The following is a 16,967-nucleotide window of genomic DNA, read 5'->3' as shown; positions in this document are numbered from 1 at the left end:
CTCTTGGTTCCCCGGACGTCCTCACCGTCACAGCCGTCCGGGTGCGGCAAGACTACCAACTTGGCGCTAACTACAAAGTGGCGTGCACCGCTCTGAGCAAGTCCCCAAGGATCCCTCGCGAGACTTGACAAATTCGTGAACGACCACGCCCCCTCCGATCTCGCGAGATTCGGAGAAGGGCCCGAGATCCTAATAGGTGGGCGGGCAGACTGGCGCCAGGAAGATGGCGGCTCAGGCTGTGGCGCTCCTGAGGGAGGTGGCCCGGCTGGAGGCGCCGCTGGAGGAACTGCGTGCGCTGCAGTCCGTGGTTCACGCCGTGCCGCTCCACGAGCTTCGCGAGCAGGCGGCGGAACTACGCCTCGGCCCGCTCTTCTCCTTGCTTAACGGGAACAATCGGTGAGAGAAGCCCGGGGCTTGGGAGACGGCTGGGTAGGCATGGCCCCATGGGTTTGCGGGAGAAAAGTGAAGGTTGTCCAATTGCCAAAACCGCACAAATGCGTGTTGACCAGGTCTTGACGCTTCGCCTCTTCAAATAGGATCTGGTGCTGGAAGTGTGGCGGGATCCCTCGCATGCCTTTTAATTTCAGCGCCTATGTACGAACGCTTGTTCCCTTGCATGGCGGTGTACTGTATACAGAGGGGTAGTCAGAACAGATGGGTGAGACAGCAAAAACTAGAAACAACCAAATTAAGGACATAGCTTATAGTGCAGTTACCCAGCTATTTAGAAATTGGAGTTCTGTGTGTGAATATGAAAATGTTGAGTGGGGGGAAAAAGGAAATTGCAAAGCTAATGATACCGATATGTGTAATGTATATAATGTATATAATCCATTTATACCCCTACAAGCTAAAGTAAACTGCATAACCCAGGATTATCTGTAGAAACTGCGGTTAAATTGTTAGCGTAACAACTTTGGATTTAATATGCGTCTATAGTTTTAAATTAAAAGCATCTTGGGTTTGGTCATTTGATCATTTAATGGATTTTTTATGTGAGTCAGAATTTAAGAAGTGACTTTTTTAATTTGAAAAGATAGTGAGCTCTTTGGTCAACACTGATGCTTTTGGGGGCTTGCTTCCCTCCTCTATCCTCTCTTCAGAGAGCTTTCACTCCTCTTGCTGGTCTGTTGAGTTGGCTTTACAGTCACTGTTTTAGTGGTTATTCCTTTTTCTGGCCGGTCCTCACCCTGTAGCCAGAGTTAAGGTGTCAGGTCAGTTGGACTGGCTTGTCCCTGGCTGCCTTTGCCTACAGTGGGAAATCATGACTATAGAGTCTGGCCATGGGCCCTTGCTGCTCGATGTCCAGTCAGCTTTCCAGTGTAACTTCTGTCATTTGCTCCACCTATCATGTAACACCATGTAACACTTCAGGCATGACTTGCAATTTCGTTCATACCATTACCTTCTGTGTGCCCTCTTCTCGGTCCCTATTCTGTGAAGGCCCTGCGGAAGGGCCATCCCTCCAACTGCATGCAACTGTTGCTCAGACATCTTAGTGGATGTTATCATCGTCTCTGTCAGTGATTCTAGACACAGTTCCTTTGTTTCATTTCTGTGTCCTCTGTGACAGGAACCACATTTTGTTCCTCTGCATCTCCTGGGCGCTGAACATAGAATGCATGCTGAATACAAGAAGCTGCTTGTGGCTTTTAACAGGGGTCCCAGCTCCAGTTTCTGTTGTTTGTTTTGTTTTGTTTACTGTAGGATCTTGCTATATAGAGCAACGTGTAGCCCAGGCTATCTCACAGGGCTCCCACTGCTCCTTGCCAGCTTTTCCTATGGAAAGTGAAAAGACTGGAAAGTCACCCTGTGGGTTGGGAAGTTTAGAGTGAAGTGGAAAAGACAGTTTGCTGCTTGATGGGGTGCTAGTCTGGGGAGCAATTTTCATGTGCTCTGTCCGTCAGAGGCAGGCAATCTGTGGGAGTGGCTTTTGTCCGGAGAATTCTGGCAGCCCCCACCTTACACTACTGTTATTGTGGAGAGACCATGTAAGAGACTGCTGATGGGGAATCTGATTCTGTTGATGAAGTCTGATCTTACACTATTTGTGAGGGAATAACTAACACCTAAGATTACTGATACACACCATAGAAGTCAAGCAAGAGCCATTCTGGCTTCACCACCTCTAGCTTGTCTGGCAGCTACGGGTCACATAGTACCTACAGTTTAGACACAATACAGTTTAACCCATCACTACTTTTTAAGTTCTTTACATGAGAAATTGTGTGCGTGCGTGCGTGCGTGCGTGCGGTGTGTGTGTTGGTGTATACACCTTCAGGGAGTCCATTCTCACCTTCCTACTGTTGAGACAAGACCTCTCTTGTTTCTTTTTCTACCACCACCCATCCAGTCCAGTGGTTCCCAACCTTCCTAATGCTACGACCCTGTAATACAGTTAGTTCCTCATGTTGTAGTGACCCCCATCCATAAAATTGTTTTTGTTGCTGCTTCATAACTGTAATTTAGCTGCTGTTGTGAATCGTGATATAAACACCTCGTATGTTTTTCTGAGGGGTCACGACCCACAGATTGAGAACCTCTGCTCCAAGCTAGCTGGCCCATGATCATCTTGCCCTGTCAGATGCATACTGCTATATCCAGCTTTTCCCATGGATTCTGCGAGTCATCAGGCCTTGCTTGGCAAGTCTTTTCACTGAGTCATCCAACTTCTGTGGGTTCTGGGAATCCCAGCTCAGGTCCTCAGTCTTCCTTGGCAAGTGCTTTACCCACTGAGCCATCGCCCCAACACAGGCATTGTGGATAATAGATACATACGAAATGTCTAATGCGTGACTAGAACCTGCTACCTTGAAAAAAATCTTTAGGAAGAAATTGTCATGGTGCCAAGTTTTAGGTGTTTGGTGGTTGTGTCCAGTCTGACATGATGTGGATAAGCTCTGTGGTGTCTCCTTTAGGGAACAGACTGCTTTGTGTGTATCCATTCTGGAGAGGTTGCTCCAAGCTGTGGAGCCAGTTCACTTGGCCAGACACCTCAGGATTGACCTACAGAAGGGACTGACTCACCCAGATGATTCTGTAAAATCCCTCACTCTGTCCCAGGTATGGAATTTTAGTAGTAAACACACAACCATTCACTGTCAGCTGTTCACTGAACGCCGGGTGTCATGTCATTGCTGTTTGAGTTAACAAGACACACCTGTTGTTTTTTCTTTAAGGAGTGCTTAGTCTGAAGAAAATGATTTTTAGGTATTTAAAAGTTACTTTGCAACATTATTTTGTTTTGAAGAAGCATGAACTAAGTGTAAAGTTTATTAAGCCAACACGTTAAGATAGTAACTCTGATCACAGCAGCCAAACCATCATTGCATTTGTGTGAAGTGCTGCTGGGGTCATAGGTTCACAGCTGGTTACCCAGTAGACGTCCACAGCTGTCTCTTCTCCGCATGTGTACATGTGTACTCAGTTGGGGTGGTGTTTACTCATTGCCCGTATGTATGCCAGAGACTATGGCAGATGCTTGCCATCTTCATTTGATCTTCTTACTGCCCTGGAATTAAAAATTGTACTCCTATTTTGTATTACTTAATTTAAAAATTAAACTCAAAGTAATCTATACAAGATTTGTGCAACTAAAAGTTAACATGTTAGGATTCATATTGTTTTGATTCACCTGTCTGGTCTCTTTACCCACTATTTATTGTTCCTTTCCATTGAAAAGCATGACTGTACCCTATTTGTGTTTGGCTTTAATGAATTCGGATCCTTGCGTATTTGTAGTGATTTGTATAGTAGCTGTAATAACTACTTGTAAACATGTTCTCCATGGAAAAAGTGTCTTTCTGCTTGTTTGTTTTGTTTTCTTTCAGATTGGAAGAATTGTTGAAAATTCTGAAGCTGTTACTGAGATTCTGAACAATGTAGAACTGTTAAAACAGATTGTTTATTGCATTGGTGGAGAGAATTTATCTGTTGCCAAAGTGGTGAGTTTGCTAGAACACTCTCCAAGGCATGGTGTCCTAGAGTCAGCAGAGAAGGGTTAGTGGACTATTTTTGTAGGATTAAGGTAGAATCGAATCTGCAGTCTGGTGTCAGACACATAGCAGGGAGCTCCTAAGACACATCTACATTGTTGCTCAGTGTTTTCCAGTTATAAATAACAGTAGCTAAAATGTGAATACCTGTTAGATTAGGGGTTTTTTTGTTTGTTTGTTTGTTTTTGTTTTTTGTTTTTTTGGTTTTTTTCGAGACAGGGTTTCTCTGTAACTTTGGAGCCTGTCCTGGAACTCCCTTTGTAGACCAGGCTGGCCTCGAACTCACAGAGATCCGCCTGCCTCTGCCTCCCAAGTGCTGGGATTACAGGCATGCACCACCACCGCCCGGCTCTAGATTAGGTATTTTATATGCTAATTTTCATATCAGGTGTAGGAAGTAGGTGTAAATAGTCTGTACTTTCCTGACAAGAAATATTTTCTTTCCATATAAGGCTATCAAATCCCTGTCAAGAATATCACTAACCCAAGCTGGACTGGAAGCTTTATTTGAAAGTAATTTGCTGGATGATTTGAAAAATGTAATGAAAACAAATGATGTCGTCCGATACAGGGTATATGAGGTAAAAACTAAAGGCTCACTTTCTAATGCTTTCAAAACTGTAGTAAATTACAAAGGAGGACAAAGTGGCTCATTTGCATACAGTATATAGTCTGCGTTAGAGCCTGTATGATATGGTGCTCACAATATCGAGATGCATTCGCAGCCCAAGGTATGAGATGGTCACAGACATACTTACAGCGTGCTATGAGTATTAACTTTTAACAAGACTCCAGTGAAAAACTGTGGTACTGCAGTGGGCAGAATTGGCTCTTCTTTCCACCAGTTTTCTGTTGAACACTGCTAAAATCCTCACACACACCGTCCTTAATTCCTTTTGTGTGTTTACACTTGGTATGTAGATGTGTGCATGTGGGGGCCAGAGGTCAGTCTGTGTCATTCCTCAGCTCTACCTTGTTCTTTGAGATGGGGCCTCATGGGCCTGGAATCCACTGATTAGACTAAGCCGCCTGGCTGGTGAGCTCCAGGGACCTGCCTGTCTTTGCTTACCCAGCAATGGAATTATAATTGCATGCAGTTGCACCTGGTGTTTTAACATGGGTCTTTATGCTTGTATGTTAGCACTGTAGTGACCAAACTATCTTAGCCCCTGTGTCATTGATTAATATAGTAAATGTTGTATGTATTGATGTTGCTGTTGAAGAAGTAGTTGTCCCAAGTTCACACACATAAGTAAGTACCACGTCTAAAATGAAGCCGTTTATAATCTAATTCCCTCACCACTCTAATTTTCCCTTGTCTGTTTCCTCTGCATCCTGGCTCATTATTCCTTACTGAAGTTTTCATTGCGAAGATTGTGGAGTCCCATCCCCCGCTTTCTTGCTCATGCTATGCTCAGGCAAATTCATTCTCATGATTTCAGTTTCCGCCTGTGAGAAGACGCTCGTGCATGAACTTGTAGTCCATACCTCTCTTCCGAGTTAACTTCAGCCTTCATGTAGCTCCTTACTTACTGTTGCCTCCATATCTGTGCTTACTGAATTCCTGGTCTGTGCTGTCTTCGCAGAGGCTTGTTTTCCCTGTCACACACCCCATCACGTTAGTTTCACTTAGGTTGTGTCTTTCTCCCTCGCTGGTGTAGCTGCCACCACCCTAGAACACCCTACCAGTACCACTTTCTGCACTATTGTATTTGCATCCAAATGAGTTTCCCTTCATTTTCCTCATCCGTAGTTTCTCTTAAGTACAGTCAGTACTGTTTTCCCCAAGTTTATGTTTTAATTGATACGCTAAGTCATGTGTATTTGTGGTGTACAGCATGTTTGTAGCACACATAGGCCTGATCTTTGGGCCAGGGAAATGGCTTGATTGTACTCACTTGCTGCCAAGCCTGATGACCTGAAATTTGGTCTCCAGATCCTTATGGCAGAAGGAGAGAGCCAACTCTCACAAGTTGTCTTCTGGTCCCCACCTCCCCTCGTACACAAAATAAATAATTAAGATGTAAAAAACAAATTCCTGATTTGACCACTTCTGCTTACAGCCACTCAGCATCCTTTGTCTTTCATTAAGCTTCCAAACATGCTTCTCAAATGAAGATGTGACAAAACAGATGTGTGGATACATTTTGTTATTTTGTTTTGTAGTACTTAGATACAGGCCTTGTACATATTAGGCAAGTGCTCTATTACTGAGTGTGTGTATGTGTGTGTGTGTGTACCGTTTGAAAGACTCGTTTTTGTTTGTTAATGCTATAAGCTTTTATGCCCTGATTAATGGTTTCTTGGTGGAATTAGACATATACCTAGATGCAATGGACCATAGTAATTTCTTTTATGTTCACTGAAGTTTTACAATTCAGTAAATCGTGAATTGTTAAGAATTCAATTATATATATATAGTACATAGTTCTGCATTTAACTTAAAATGAGATCTAACAGATTTGAGTTGTTTTGACCTTTTTTCCCTTGGTTCTTTCAGCTAATTGTAGAGATTGCTTCTGTGTCCTCAGAATCCTTAAACTACTGTACCACAAGTGGGTTGGTGACCCAGCTCCTGAGAGAGCTAACGGGTGAAGACGTGCTGGTCAGGTATGTAGACTTACAAGTTCTTAGCGAGAAAGGCCCTTTTTTGGAGGGCCAGGAAGCAAGTGTGAGCTTAATGTGGTTTGTGCTGTTGGAGACTGTACAGAGTTTGCAGTCTTGGGGCTGCTGTTTATCTTCAGGAAGCATTTTAGGAAATCGCTCGTTAGATCATAATATAATGAGTTTGGCAAAGCCCTGCAAGGTGTTGTAGCTATTTTCCTATGACCATATCCTCTGTCCCTGGCCAAGTGTGCTCTTTGCTTTAGTATGTTCCTGCTCTGTTACAGAAATAGTGCTGGGCCTCCAGTCAGAAGGTCAGGCCTCAGATCTGAACTCATAGTAACAAGTTAGGAAATAGTGTAGTTCTTGTGTTGTCTTCTGAACAGGGCACCAGGACATGAAAGGGCCTTTCAGATGTGAGGTATAAATAAAATACAACCGGTGTGAAAGCAATTTTAAAATGCTCTTCGTTTTTGTCCTTTTTGATTTCAGAGCCACCTGTATAGAAATGGTGACGTCACTAGCATATACCCATCATGGACGACAATACCTTGCTCAGGAAGGAGTCATTGACCAGATATCTAATATAATTGTTGGAGCAGATTCAGACCCTTTCTCTGGCTTCTATTTGCCAGGTAAGAGCAGCTGAGTTACATGGGCTTCTGAAGGGCAGAGGTTACCCTTCCTAGTCCTGCTTCCAGTGCAAGATATCTGCAGCCATCAGTGGTGGGTCACCGTTGAGTGATTCAGTAAATCCAAGTTGTTCAATAGGATTCACCAGAGTACAGAAGTGAAGGACAAAAAAACATGCCAGCAGGTACTAAAAATGCATTTGATTTAAAAAAAAATTCAACATCTTTTTAGCTTGACAATTCAATTAGTGTAAAAGAAGAGATGCATCTTAGCACAGTACAGGCCATGCAAGACAAGTCTGTAGCTGATGGTGTGCTCAAGTGAAATGTTCAGTGCAGTGTTGGAAATTCTAGACGTGTTGGAAAGGGGAAAAATAAAAGGCTTCTAAATCTTAGAGGAAGGTAGGAAATTGTTCCTGTTCATAGGTGTGTGGGCAGCATGATCTTGTAGTGGGAGGCTGCTTGTTGGTTCCCTGCCGCCCAGCTGGCTTAGACCCAAAATAATCACACAGAAACTGTATTAATTAAATTATTGCTTGGCCCATTAGCTCTAGCTTCTTATTGACTAACTCTTACTTATTAATTTAACCCATTTCTTTTAATCTGTGTATCGCCACGTAGCAGTAGCTTACCAGCAAAGTTTCGCCATGTCTGACTCCATGGCTTCTCTCTGCCTCTGCCCTTCTTCCTCCCAGCATTCAGCTTAGCTTTCCCTGCCTACCTAAGTTCTGCCTTGCTATAGGACCGAAGCAGTTTCTTTGTTTGTTAATGGTAATCACAGCACACAGAGGGGACTCCCACATCATGATCTTACATGCAGGATGCTTCATAGACTCCACCAAGAGATTGTCAACAGCTAAGAAATGATTAAGTGGAGTTGTAGGATCAACAGCTACAAAATTAGTAGCCTTCTCCACTAAGGAATTGTCCAAGAGAGATCAAGGAAACACTCCCATTGTGATAACTTCTGAAAAAATAATACTTGGTGATTGAAACACCATCTTACTCCTGGAAAGACACACAGACTAATAGGACAGAACAGAAAAAAAGTAAATGCGTGTATACACAATCCATGCCCAAAACATACAGTGGAGAGTACATTGTTCTCAGTAAGTGATGCTAAAAGGCAAAACTGGATATTTAAATGAAGAACGAAATTGAACTCTCATCTCACATCATAGAACTCAACACAGTATAATTAAGGACTAAAACACAAGGTGTGAAACTGAAGCTGCTGCCAGAAATGTAGTGGGGAGAGCTTCAGGCTGGTCTGGACCAAGATGGTCTTGGTCATTGTATCCAAGCATCTGCTCAGACAAGGAGACAGTCACCAGAGTGAGATGCAGTCTGGGGTTAGAGGAGTATTTGCAAACTAGGACAGAATCGTCCAGAATATAAGGGACACAAACGGTTGGTAGCAAGAAAACAGCCCAGTTAAAAATCAGCAGAGGAGGGGGCTGGAGAGATGGCTCAGCGGTTAAGAGCATTGCCTGCTCTTCCAAAGGTCCTGAGTTCAATTCCCAGCAACCACATGGTGGCTCACAACCATCTGTAATAAGGTCTGGTGCCCTCTTCTGGCCTGCAAGCATACACACAGAAAGAATATTGTATACATAATAAATAATAAATAAAAAAAAATCAGCAGAGGAACGGGCGGTGCTGGAGCATGCCCGTAAGCCCAGCACTCGGGAAGCAGAGGCAGGAGGATCTCTGCACGTTTGATGCCAGCCTGGTCTACAGAGTAAGTTCTGGGACAGCCAGGTATACACAGAGAAACTCTGTCTCAAAAACCAAGAGAACAAAAAAAGTTCAGTGAGAAGTAAATCAATAGCAGTAATGACATTGACTGTGTGTACCAGACCCATGGGGTCTCTGGGGAGAGGTGGTAGGGGAGGATTCATGCCACCCATTTTATTCTAGGAGAAGCTGATTTGTCTTTCGGCAGCACTTGTAGTAGCTGAAGGTTTATGCCCCTTGTGGGGTCTCCTGGTTAACAGTTTCTTTCAATAATGTCTTCAAGCTTGCCTTCCTATCATTGGTCCTTACATGGTCTCTCTTCCTCTCCCTCTCCCTTTCTTTTCTTCCTTTTCTCATCTCTGTCTCTTTCCTCCTTTCTCTCTTTCTGTCTCTTCCTCCCTCCTCCCTCTCTTCCTCTCTCCACCTCTGTCTCTCTCTTCCTCGCTCTCCCTCTCTTGCCCCTCATGACTGTAATTCACTATATAGACCAGGCTGGCCTCAAGCTCACAGATGCTTCTCTCTCTGCGTCTCAGAAGCACACATCTCAGGGGTCTTTCAGCCTCCTTATTGACTCTGTTCTGTAGGCAGCACAGTGCTTGTCTGTCTCCTCTTTTTGGCCTGCAGTTTATTAATATTCCTGTGGAAACATGGTCCCCAATTTGTCTTATCCCTCTGTTAAAGTATTTTTTATGAATATATTTAGGATTTGTGAAGTTTTTTGGAAACCTGGCTGTCATGGATAGTCCTCAGCAGATCTGTGAGCGCTACCCTGTCTTTCTGGAGAAAGTGTTTGAAATGGCGGACAGTCAGGACCCCACCATGATTGGTGTAGCCATGGACACTGTTGGAATTCTGGGATCCAGTGTTGAAGGCAAGCAGGTTTTACAGAAGACAGGTTGGTATTACTTACCTTGGCTTTCGTAAGATGTATTTTCACTTCTGGCCGGGATTCAGGGCACAGGTCCATCTGCTGACGGTTAACTGTTAAGGGACTACTTGTATAGGCTTGTGTAGCCTTTACCCTGGTGTGCACTCCTCTGAGTCTGTGGCTTTTACTCCTTGCTAGATTTCAGGTTCCTTCACACGACAGGGACCACACAGCGTTTACTGTTAACCATCTTCCTTGACTGCTTTTTATGGTGTAGCTCGTGTCGTGTCGTGGCTGCTGGAAGCTGGGTGGATTTCACTCACGTTGTCCTCTAGGCCTCCCTCAATTACACAACAGCACAGCAGCAGCTTCTTCAGGGGTTGACAGTCAGGAAAGAAAAGTGTGTGCCAAGAGTTTATGTTAAAAGATGATGTGTGAAGCCGGGCGGTGGTGGCGCACGCCTTTAATCCCAGCACTCGGGAGGCAGAGGCAGGCGGATCTCTGTGAGTTCGAGACCCTGTCTCGAAAAACAAAAAAAAAAAAAGATGATGTGTGGAATATCCTTGACTGTCTTCTTGCACAACAAATTCTAGTACAGGAAACAGCACTATTTAACACACTTGTGAAGTACATGTTGAAAATTGATGCACTGCACGCACAGCCCCTGCAGTGTCCCTTATGATTCTTAAGTGCTTTCCCTGTGGCATCCACTTCTCAGTCCTGCATGGAGTGGCTATAGTCCTTCCCAGATACAGGAGCAGAAATGCAGGAGACTTCCCGAGCTTGTGCAGACCGGGGCCTTTGATCCAGTCCTGTATGCCATGCTCACCCTGCATAGTAAGTAGAATGCTGTGTTTGGGTCTATCACATGGTCTCTGAACACATCCCTCTTTGTGTGTTTTAGATGGGTAATCACAATGCATGAAAGAATAAATTGCCCTTTGCACTTCACACCTATTAGGATAGTCATTTTTTTTTTAATTAAGAAAGCATAATAAGTGTTCAGATATTGAAAACTCTCATGTTTTCTGATCAGACTATGAAATGGTACAATTGCTATGGAAAACAATATGGAAGTTCCACTGAAAAATTAAACATAGAATTAACATGAGCCAGCAATTCCACCTCTATACATAAACTAAACAATATGGAAAGCACAGGCTCAAGCAGTTTCTGTATACTCCTGTTCCAGCACTATCAGTCGACTCAGTAATTGGAAACCCATGTGCATTGCTGGATAAGTGATGCTGGTTGGCATCTCCTTGTAAAAGGATGACATTGTGACACAAGCTGTAGCCCAGAGGAATTCTGAACACATGCTAAGGCATGGGAGGTGGATATTGCATGATTTCACAGACAGGATTGTGGAGAGTGGATACCAGGGCATGAGAGAAGGGGGGGGTGGGTACAGAGTTAGAGTTTGGGTTGTTGGAGATAATTCTGTAGATGGTGATGGTGCATTAACTGTTTGAGGTGGTTAAACTGGTAGGTTTTGCTATATGTCACCATTAATCCTTCACAGGAACCCGCTTTGAACGCCTCCTCATGAGGCTAGGATATCAAGCAAAGAATGCTTCCACAGAGCTAAAAACTAGATGTTTGGATGCAGTTTCTTCTCTTCTGTATTTATCAGTAAGTAGATGGAGAAATTATTGAAGGGCAGTAGGGTATGTTTGGGAGGATGCATCGGCTTGGCACTAATCAGCCATGGGTGTTGACATGGGTGTCCTACTTCTCACAGTAATTAAGACAGTAACCTGGTGGTGCATGCCTTTGGTCCCAGCAACTCGGGAGGGAGACAGGCAGGAGAGTCTCTGAGCTCCAGGACAGCCAAGGCTACGTGGAGAAACCCTGTGTTGGTGTTGAAAAACAAAAAAGATGATAACCTTCATTATGTAACTAATTACATGAAAAATTTTTGGCAATATTTTTATTTAAGTGTTCCATACATGTGTACATAAATTTTGATTGTATCCACTCCTATTCAACATTCTTTCCATGTTCCTCCAATGCTCTCCTCCCAACTTCGTGCCTGTCTTCTTCCTTTCTTTCATAACTACTGAATCCAATCCATGTGCACAAGGCTATGAGGTCATAGCCAAACTTGCAAAGACTGTCCCTCCCCTAGCTGCTGTCAACTGCTATAGCTCTTCCTCATCTCTAATGGGATTTTGGCTGACTTAAATTTGTGGAGACAGCAGACAGCCACCCCTACTAGGAGTTTATGAGTGCTGCCATCATGCTCTATCTAGAAGATAGCATTTCAGAGCCTTCCCCCCAGCACCAACGCTTGCATTCTTCCGCAGTGCTCCCTGAGCATTGGTGAGTTGGGAGTTGATACAGATCTTACTTTAGGCTGAGCAGTTAAGTCATTTATTCATGGTAGCCGCCGCCCACTGCAAAAAGAAACATCTCTGACCAAAGTTGTTGGAGGCAACACAAATTTAAGTATAAATGTGACCAGTAAGTAAAACAGCAATAGTATGTTCCCCTCTAAGACCTATGACTTCCTCAGCTACGAGCTTTTTTATTCAATTACTTTATTTTGTGTGTGTGGATGTTTTCTTGGATGTATGTCTGTGCACCACATGTCTGCAATCCCCTCAGACGCCAGAAGAAGGCATCAGATCACCTGGAACTGGACTTACAAGTCATTGTGAGCTTCCAAGTGGGTGCTGAGAACCAAACAGGGTCATCAGAAAGAGCATCTGGTGCTCGTAACCTCTTGAGTCATCTCTCCAGCCCCCAGCTATGGCTTTTTGACAAGATTTCCAGTACCAAGCATGAGTTCTTTCTCATGCAGCAGTCCTCGGGTTTAGTCAGAGGTGGTCATCCACATCACAGTCATTGCACTCTGCACCAGGGACACGTCTTTCATTGAAAGTCAAATTGTAGAATTCAGGGCCAGCACTGGAGAACACTGATGTCTCTTCTCCCTGGAAGCCTGCATAGTGCTTTCTGGTACCATAGAAGCTAGCTGGCTGAGGCAGAATTTCCTAGTCATTGGTTTCTCTGGGTGTCTTTGGGAAGAGGGTTACCATTTAGTTATGGTGGGCAACCAAGAGCAATGGTCATACCCTGTTTTAATTGGGAGGGGGGTGCTCTCTGGGGCCTCCCAGTTAACTTGTAAGAGTCCCTGAGGTTTTCATTTAATAACCCATTTCTTCTGGGAACATCATTGTCTACTCATGCAGGATACCGGTATTCCAATTCCATTAAAATCAGGACAGGGGACTTCTTTAGTTCTGGTTAGCTTACCCATGACTCTCTCCTCACCTCCTAACTTTTATTTATTGTTGTGGGGCTGGAGAGATGGCTCAGAGGTTAAGAGCATTGGCTGCTCTTCCAAAGGTCCTGAGTTCAATTCCCAGCAACCACATGGTAGCTCATAACCATCTGTATTGGGGTCTGGTGCCCTCTTCTGGCCTTCAGGCATACACACAGACAGAATATTGTATACATAATAAATAAATAAACAAAAAAAAAGAAAATTATTTATTGTTATGTCTGAGAGAAGGAGGGATGGGGGGAGGGGGGAGGTGTATCTGTATGGGTTCACATGCCATGGTACACATGTGGAGGTCAGGGGACAACTTTGCAAAGTGAATATTCTCTCTTCCTACTTTTTTGTAATTTATTTATTTGTTATGTATACAGTGTTCTGTCTGTCTGTATGCTTGCTGTCCAGAAGAGGGCACCAGATCTCATTACAGATGGCTGTGAGCCACCAGGTGGTTGTTGGGAATTAAACTCAGGGCCTCTGGAAGAGCAGTCAGTGCTCTTAACCTCTGAGCCATCTCTCCAGCCCTCTCTTCCTACTTTTATATAAAATCCAGGGATTGAACTGAGGCCATCAGACTTACACAGGAAGTGCTTTTACCCGCTGAGCCATCTCAAGGGCCTGACTACTAGCGTTCTAAGTGGAGAGTGGAACAGCAGAACTACAGACCCTGGAGAGAACTCCATGCCCTCCAACAGAAATGGGTTTGGGGGTGATTCTGCACAGGTGGCTGGCTGGTGCTGTTTACAGCAGTCTCTGCACTGTAGTTGCCAACCTTGTTGTGCGTGTTTCCCTCTCTGTCTCATAGCCTGAGCAGCAGACTGATGACTTCCTGAGGATGGCGGAATCCTGGTTTTCCTCCTTATCGCGGGACTCCCTGGAACTCTTTCGTGGCATCAGTAACCAGCCCTTTCCTGAACTACACTGTGCTGCCTTGAAAGTGTTCACAGTAGGTATTCTCTTGTCTACACGTCCTTATGTGACTGCCAGCGCAACACAGAGCACACAGAGTGAGCTAGCCACTGAGTGCGCACACAGCAGTTTCTGCGCTGCTGCTACTGCGGGGGCCAGTGGGGGAGACACATGTCAGCAGTTTGTCAGCAAAAGGAATCCAGTGCTGTTCGAGGTTGAACAAGCTGCTGTTGGATCACAGATTACCCCAGTTTGTGCTCAGCCTCTTTCCTGAGCCTTAATTGCTGCTGTCCCTTCTGGCACTTAGTGCATGGTGATGCCTGTTTGCCAGTTTCTTACCTCTGACACTTAGTGCATGGTGATGCCTGTTTGCCAGTTTCTTACCTCTGACCTCTGCTGTGCTTTCTGACCTCACACTGCTAATTTGTCAAGCAGTAGCATCAGCACACTGCCTGAGTCTACAGTGGAGTTGAATGGTTCCCGTCCTCATATGTGATACATTCCTTCAGCAGATGCTGAGTTTCCTCTACCTGCTAAATGTTAAGCCTTTTCTGAACTTCCATTCTGTAGAGGGAGCCAGACCATAAATATAGTTAGAAAGTTGGCTATAAAATCACAGCTGAGCTATTACACCTGTTGAAATGTGCATTGGCTCCTTCCTGTGTTTACCCTCTTAGCCCCAGCACTTAGCACTGTGCCAGCTGTCCTGGCTGATATAATCACATTAGTGGTCTTATCACAGAATCCAGGACACACACTAGGCCATGCTAGGAGGAAATGAGAGAGGAAGACTTCCTAAAGCATGTCTTAACACAGGTGTTCCTGTCGTCTTCGAGACTGCCAATTTAGGTCTAAAACAGTAAGACTTTAAAAGTGCTTCAGGACGCTTCACCTTTGAACCAGCCATTTGCATTGATGTCTCATGACCTTAGTTCCTGCTCTTCTAACCCTGATTTGGTGAGGGTGGGTGGCTCGTGCTGCCAGCCTGAGGAAGAAACGAGGCCATAAGCATACTAAATGTAGTAATGAGCTCTCAATAAACATGTAGATTGCTGACTCATTTTAAAATTTGAAAAAGACTGAAAAATAGTAGATTTCAGATCACAAAGTTGTGTGCTCACATTCCATCTTGGTTTTAGCATTGACTCGTGGAGTGCAGTGTTTCCAGAGGGAAAGTGATTAGTGTGCTCCTTACCTCTGCCCATCCCCACTCACCACCCTCGTTCCTCAGTCTGTCGGGAATGAACGCAGGTTTTCAGGCTGGTACTGGCGGTCCTCCTACATCAGTCCAGATCAGACTCTTAGACTGGTTTAGAATGCATCTGGTTTAAGAGAGGCCATCCCATTGGCACCCAGCAGGCAGAAGGCCGGCCTGGTCTACAGGGAACCCCATCTCGAGAGTCCCTGAAGCATCGTTGTCTCCTCTGGCTTTGCTCTGCTTTGGTACCATTTCAGTGTTGTCTAGAAACTGGATCTGTGTCAGCGGTTCTCAGCCTGTGGGTCACTACCTATTTGGCAAATCTCTGTCTCCAGAAATATTTGAATTATGATTCATAACAGTAGCAAATTACAGTTATGAAGTAACAACAAAGTAATGTTATGGCTGGGGTCAGAACAGTATGAGGAGCTGTAGTACAGGGCCGCAGTGTTAGGAGGGTGAGAATCACCGCTCTGCGTCTTTCACTTGGTAGATTACTCAAGCTGTTAGGCTCCTTACAAATAAGTCGTAACGAGCCACAGTTTACCTATCTGGGCCCATTATTAAAAAGTTACAGCTTCCACAGTGTGATGAACATCTTTGTATACAAAACTTTTAGTATATAAAATTATTTAAAATATGTTTCTTGGGAATTGGTTTACTTGGACAAAGGATGATGTCTTTAAGGTCTGTGCTGCCACGTGTATTTCTGCGTGCTGTGTTGTTCTGCTCACAGGCGCACCTTCTTAAGGCCCAGATGACCATATTCTCTTCCATCTTTCATTTCAGGCTATTGCAAACCAGCCCTGGGCTCAGAAACTTATGTTTAACAGTCCAGGTTTTGTGGAATTTGTGATGGACCGTTCTGTGGAACATGACAAAGCTTCTAAGGATGCCAAATATGAACTGGTTAAAGCACTTGCCAATTCCAAGACAGTTGCAGAGATCTTTGGGAACTCAAATTATTTAAGACTCAGAACCTACCTAAGTGAAGGTCCGTACTATGTAAAACCTGTTGCCACGACAGCAGTGGAAGGAGCTGATTGATTTCTTTCAGTTAGGACAGAAGACCGTGTTTTGACCAGAATTTCTCAAGGCATATGATTCCATCCATGTTTTAGAGAGCAGGGCTTCCCTCATCCAGAGCTCCCACGGAGTGTCTGGGGCAGCTCGCATCAGCAGTGCCATTCCTGTGTCAGTGCCGTGTGGACCAGGCGGCAGCATGGCCATGAGCACGAGTGCCTTCCCAGGCCTCTGGTTGTCTCTGCTGCAAGGTCAAAGGTTTGTTTTCTCACCGAGTTTCCATGGGCACACTCGTGACCTCATTTAAAAATAAAATGAAGCCAAAATGACTCTGATTTCTTTTCAGCGCCTTTCTTTTCCTTATCTGATCTCACCTCAGAATCTTGTGTAGTCCCTGGAAAATAAGTCGTTTGGAATCATTGGAATGTATTATTTGTACACAAGGAATAAATAGTTTTAATAAGATTTCTTGGTCACTTTTCTTTTGAAAATTAAAAATCTCTAAAAATTGTTTGGGATTGGTACTTTTGCCATTTGTCAATTTTACCATGTTATGTTACTGGGGAGGGAGGAGAACTGTCATCTTACTGTGGGTCACCTTGTGAAGGGTTTGGAGTGATTTCTCTGATCCATGGGAGTTAGCTGGAGAAAACAGTGCACAAACTGATGCTGTCTCGCTGGCCTCCAGATGGTTCTCCCTCGCCTGTTTTCTAGTGAT

General features: G+C 44.4%; 1 protein-coding gene across 1 annotated transcript; it reads left to right on the top strand.

The window, feature by feature from the left end:
* The first annotated feature begins 204 nt into the window (after positions 1 to 204).
* Psmd5 (proteasome 26S subunit, non-ATPase 5) lies at positions 205 to 16,767 on the top strand. Its single transcript, XM_041675241.1, has 10 exons — positions 205 to 396; positions 2,919 to 3,063; positions 3,831 to 3,944; positions 4,448 to 4,576; positions 6,496 to 6,605; positions 7,092 to 7,234; positions 9,672 to 9,863; positions 11,359 to 11,468; positions 13,925 to 14,065; positions 16,016 to 16,767. The coding sequence occupies exons 1-10, from the start codon at positions 224 to 226 to the stop codon at positions 16,271 to 16,273; spliced, it is 1,515 nt and encodes a 504-aa protein (XP_041531175.1). The 5' UTR covers positions 205 to 223; the 3' UTR covers positions 16,274 to 16,767.
* The last annotated feature ends 200 nt before the right edge of the window (positions 16,768 to 16,967 follow it).

The sequence above is a fragment of the Microtus oregoni genome, unplaced genomic scaffold, assembly GCF_018167655.1.
Source record: "Microtus oregoni isolate MIOR12 unplaced genomic scaffold, Mior012 000025F_ref0000491, whole genome shotgun sequence".
Classification (NCBI taxonomy): domain Eukaryota; kingdom Metazoa; phylum Chordata; class Mammalia; order Rodentia; family Cricetidae; genus Microtus; species Microtus oregoni.
The sequence above is the reverse complement of the archived record's forward strand: the minus strand, read 5'-3'. Positions and strand labels throughout refer to the sequence as shown.

Excerpts from the sequence above, each read along its gene's own strand:
- Psmd5 (XM_041675241.1), top strand. The coding sequence starts at position 224 with ATGGCGGCTCAGGCTGTGGCGCTCCTGAGGGAGGTGGCCCGGCTGGAG. Across the intron at positions 9,864-11,358 it reads GCAGGTTTTACAGAAGACAG|GAACCCGCTTTGAACGCCTC; the intron begins GTTGGTATTACT and ends AATCCTTCACAG. Across the intron at positions 11,469-13,924 it reads CTTCTCTTCTGTATTTATCA|CCTGAGCAGCAGACTGATGA; the intron begins GTAAGTAGATGG and ends TCTGTCTCATAG.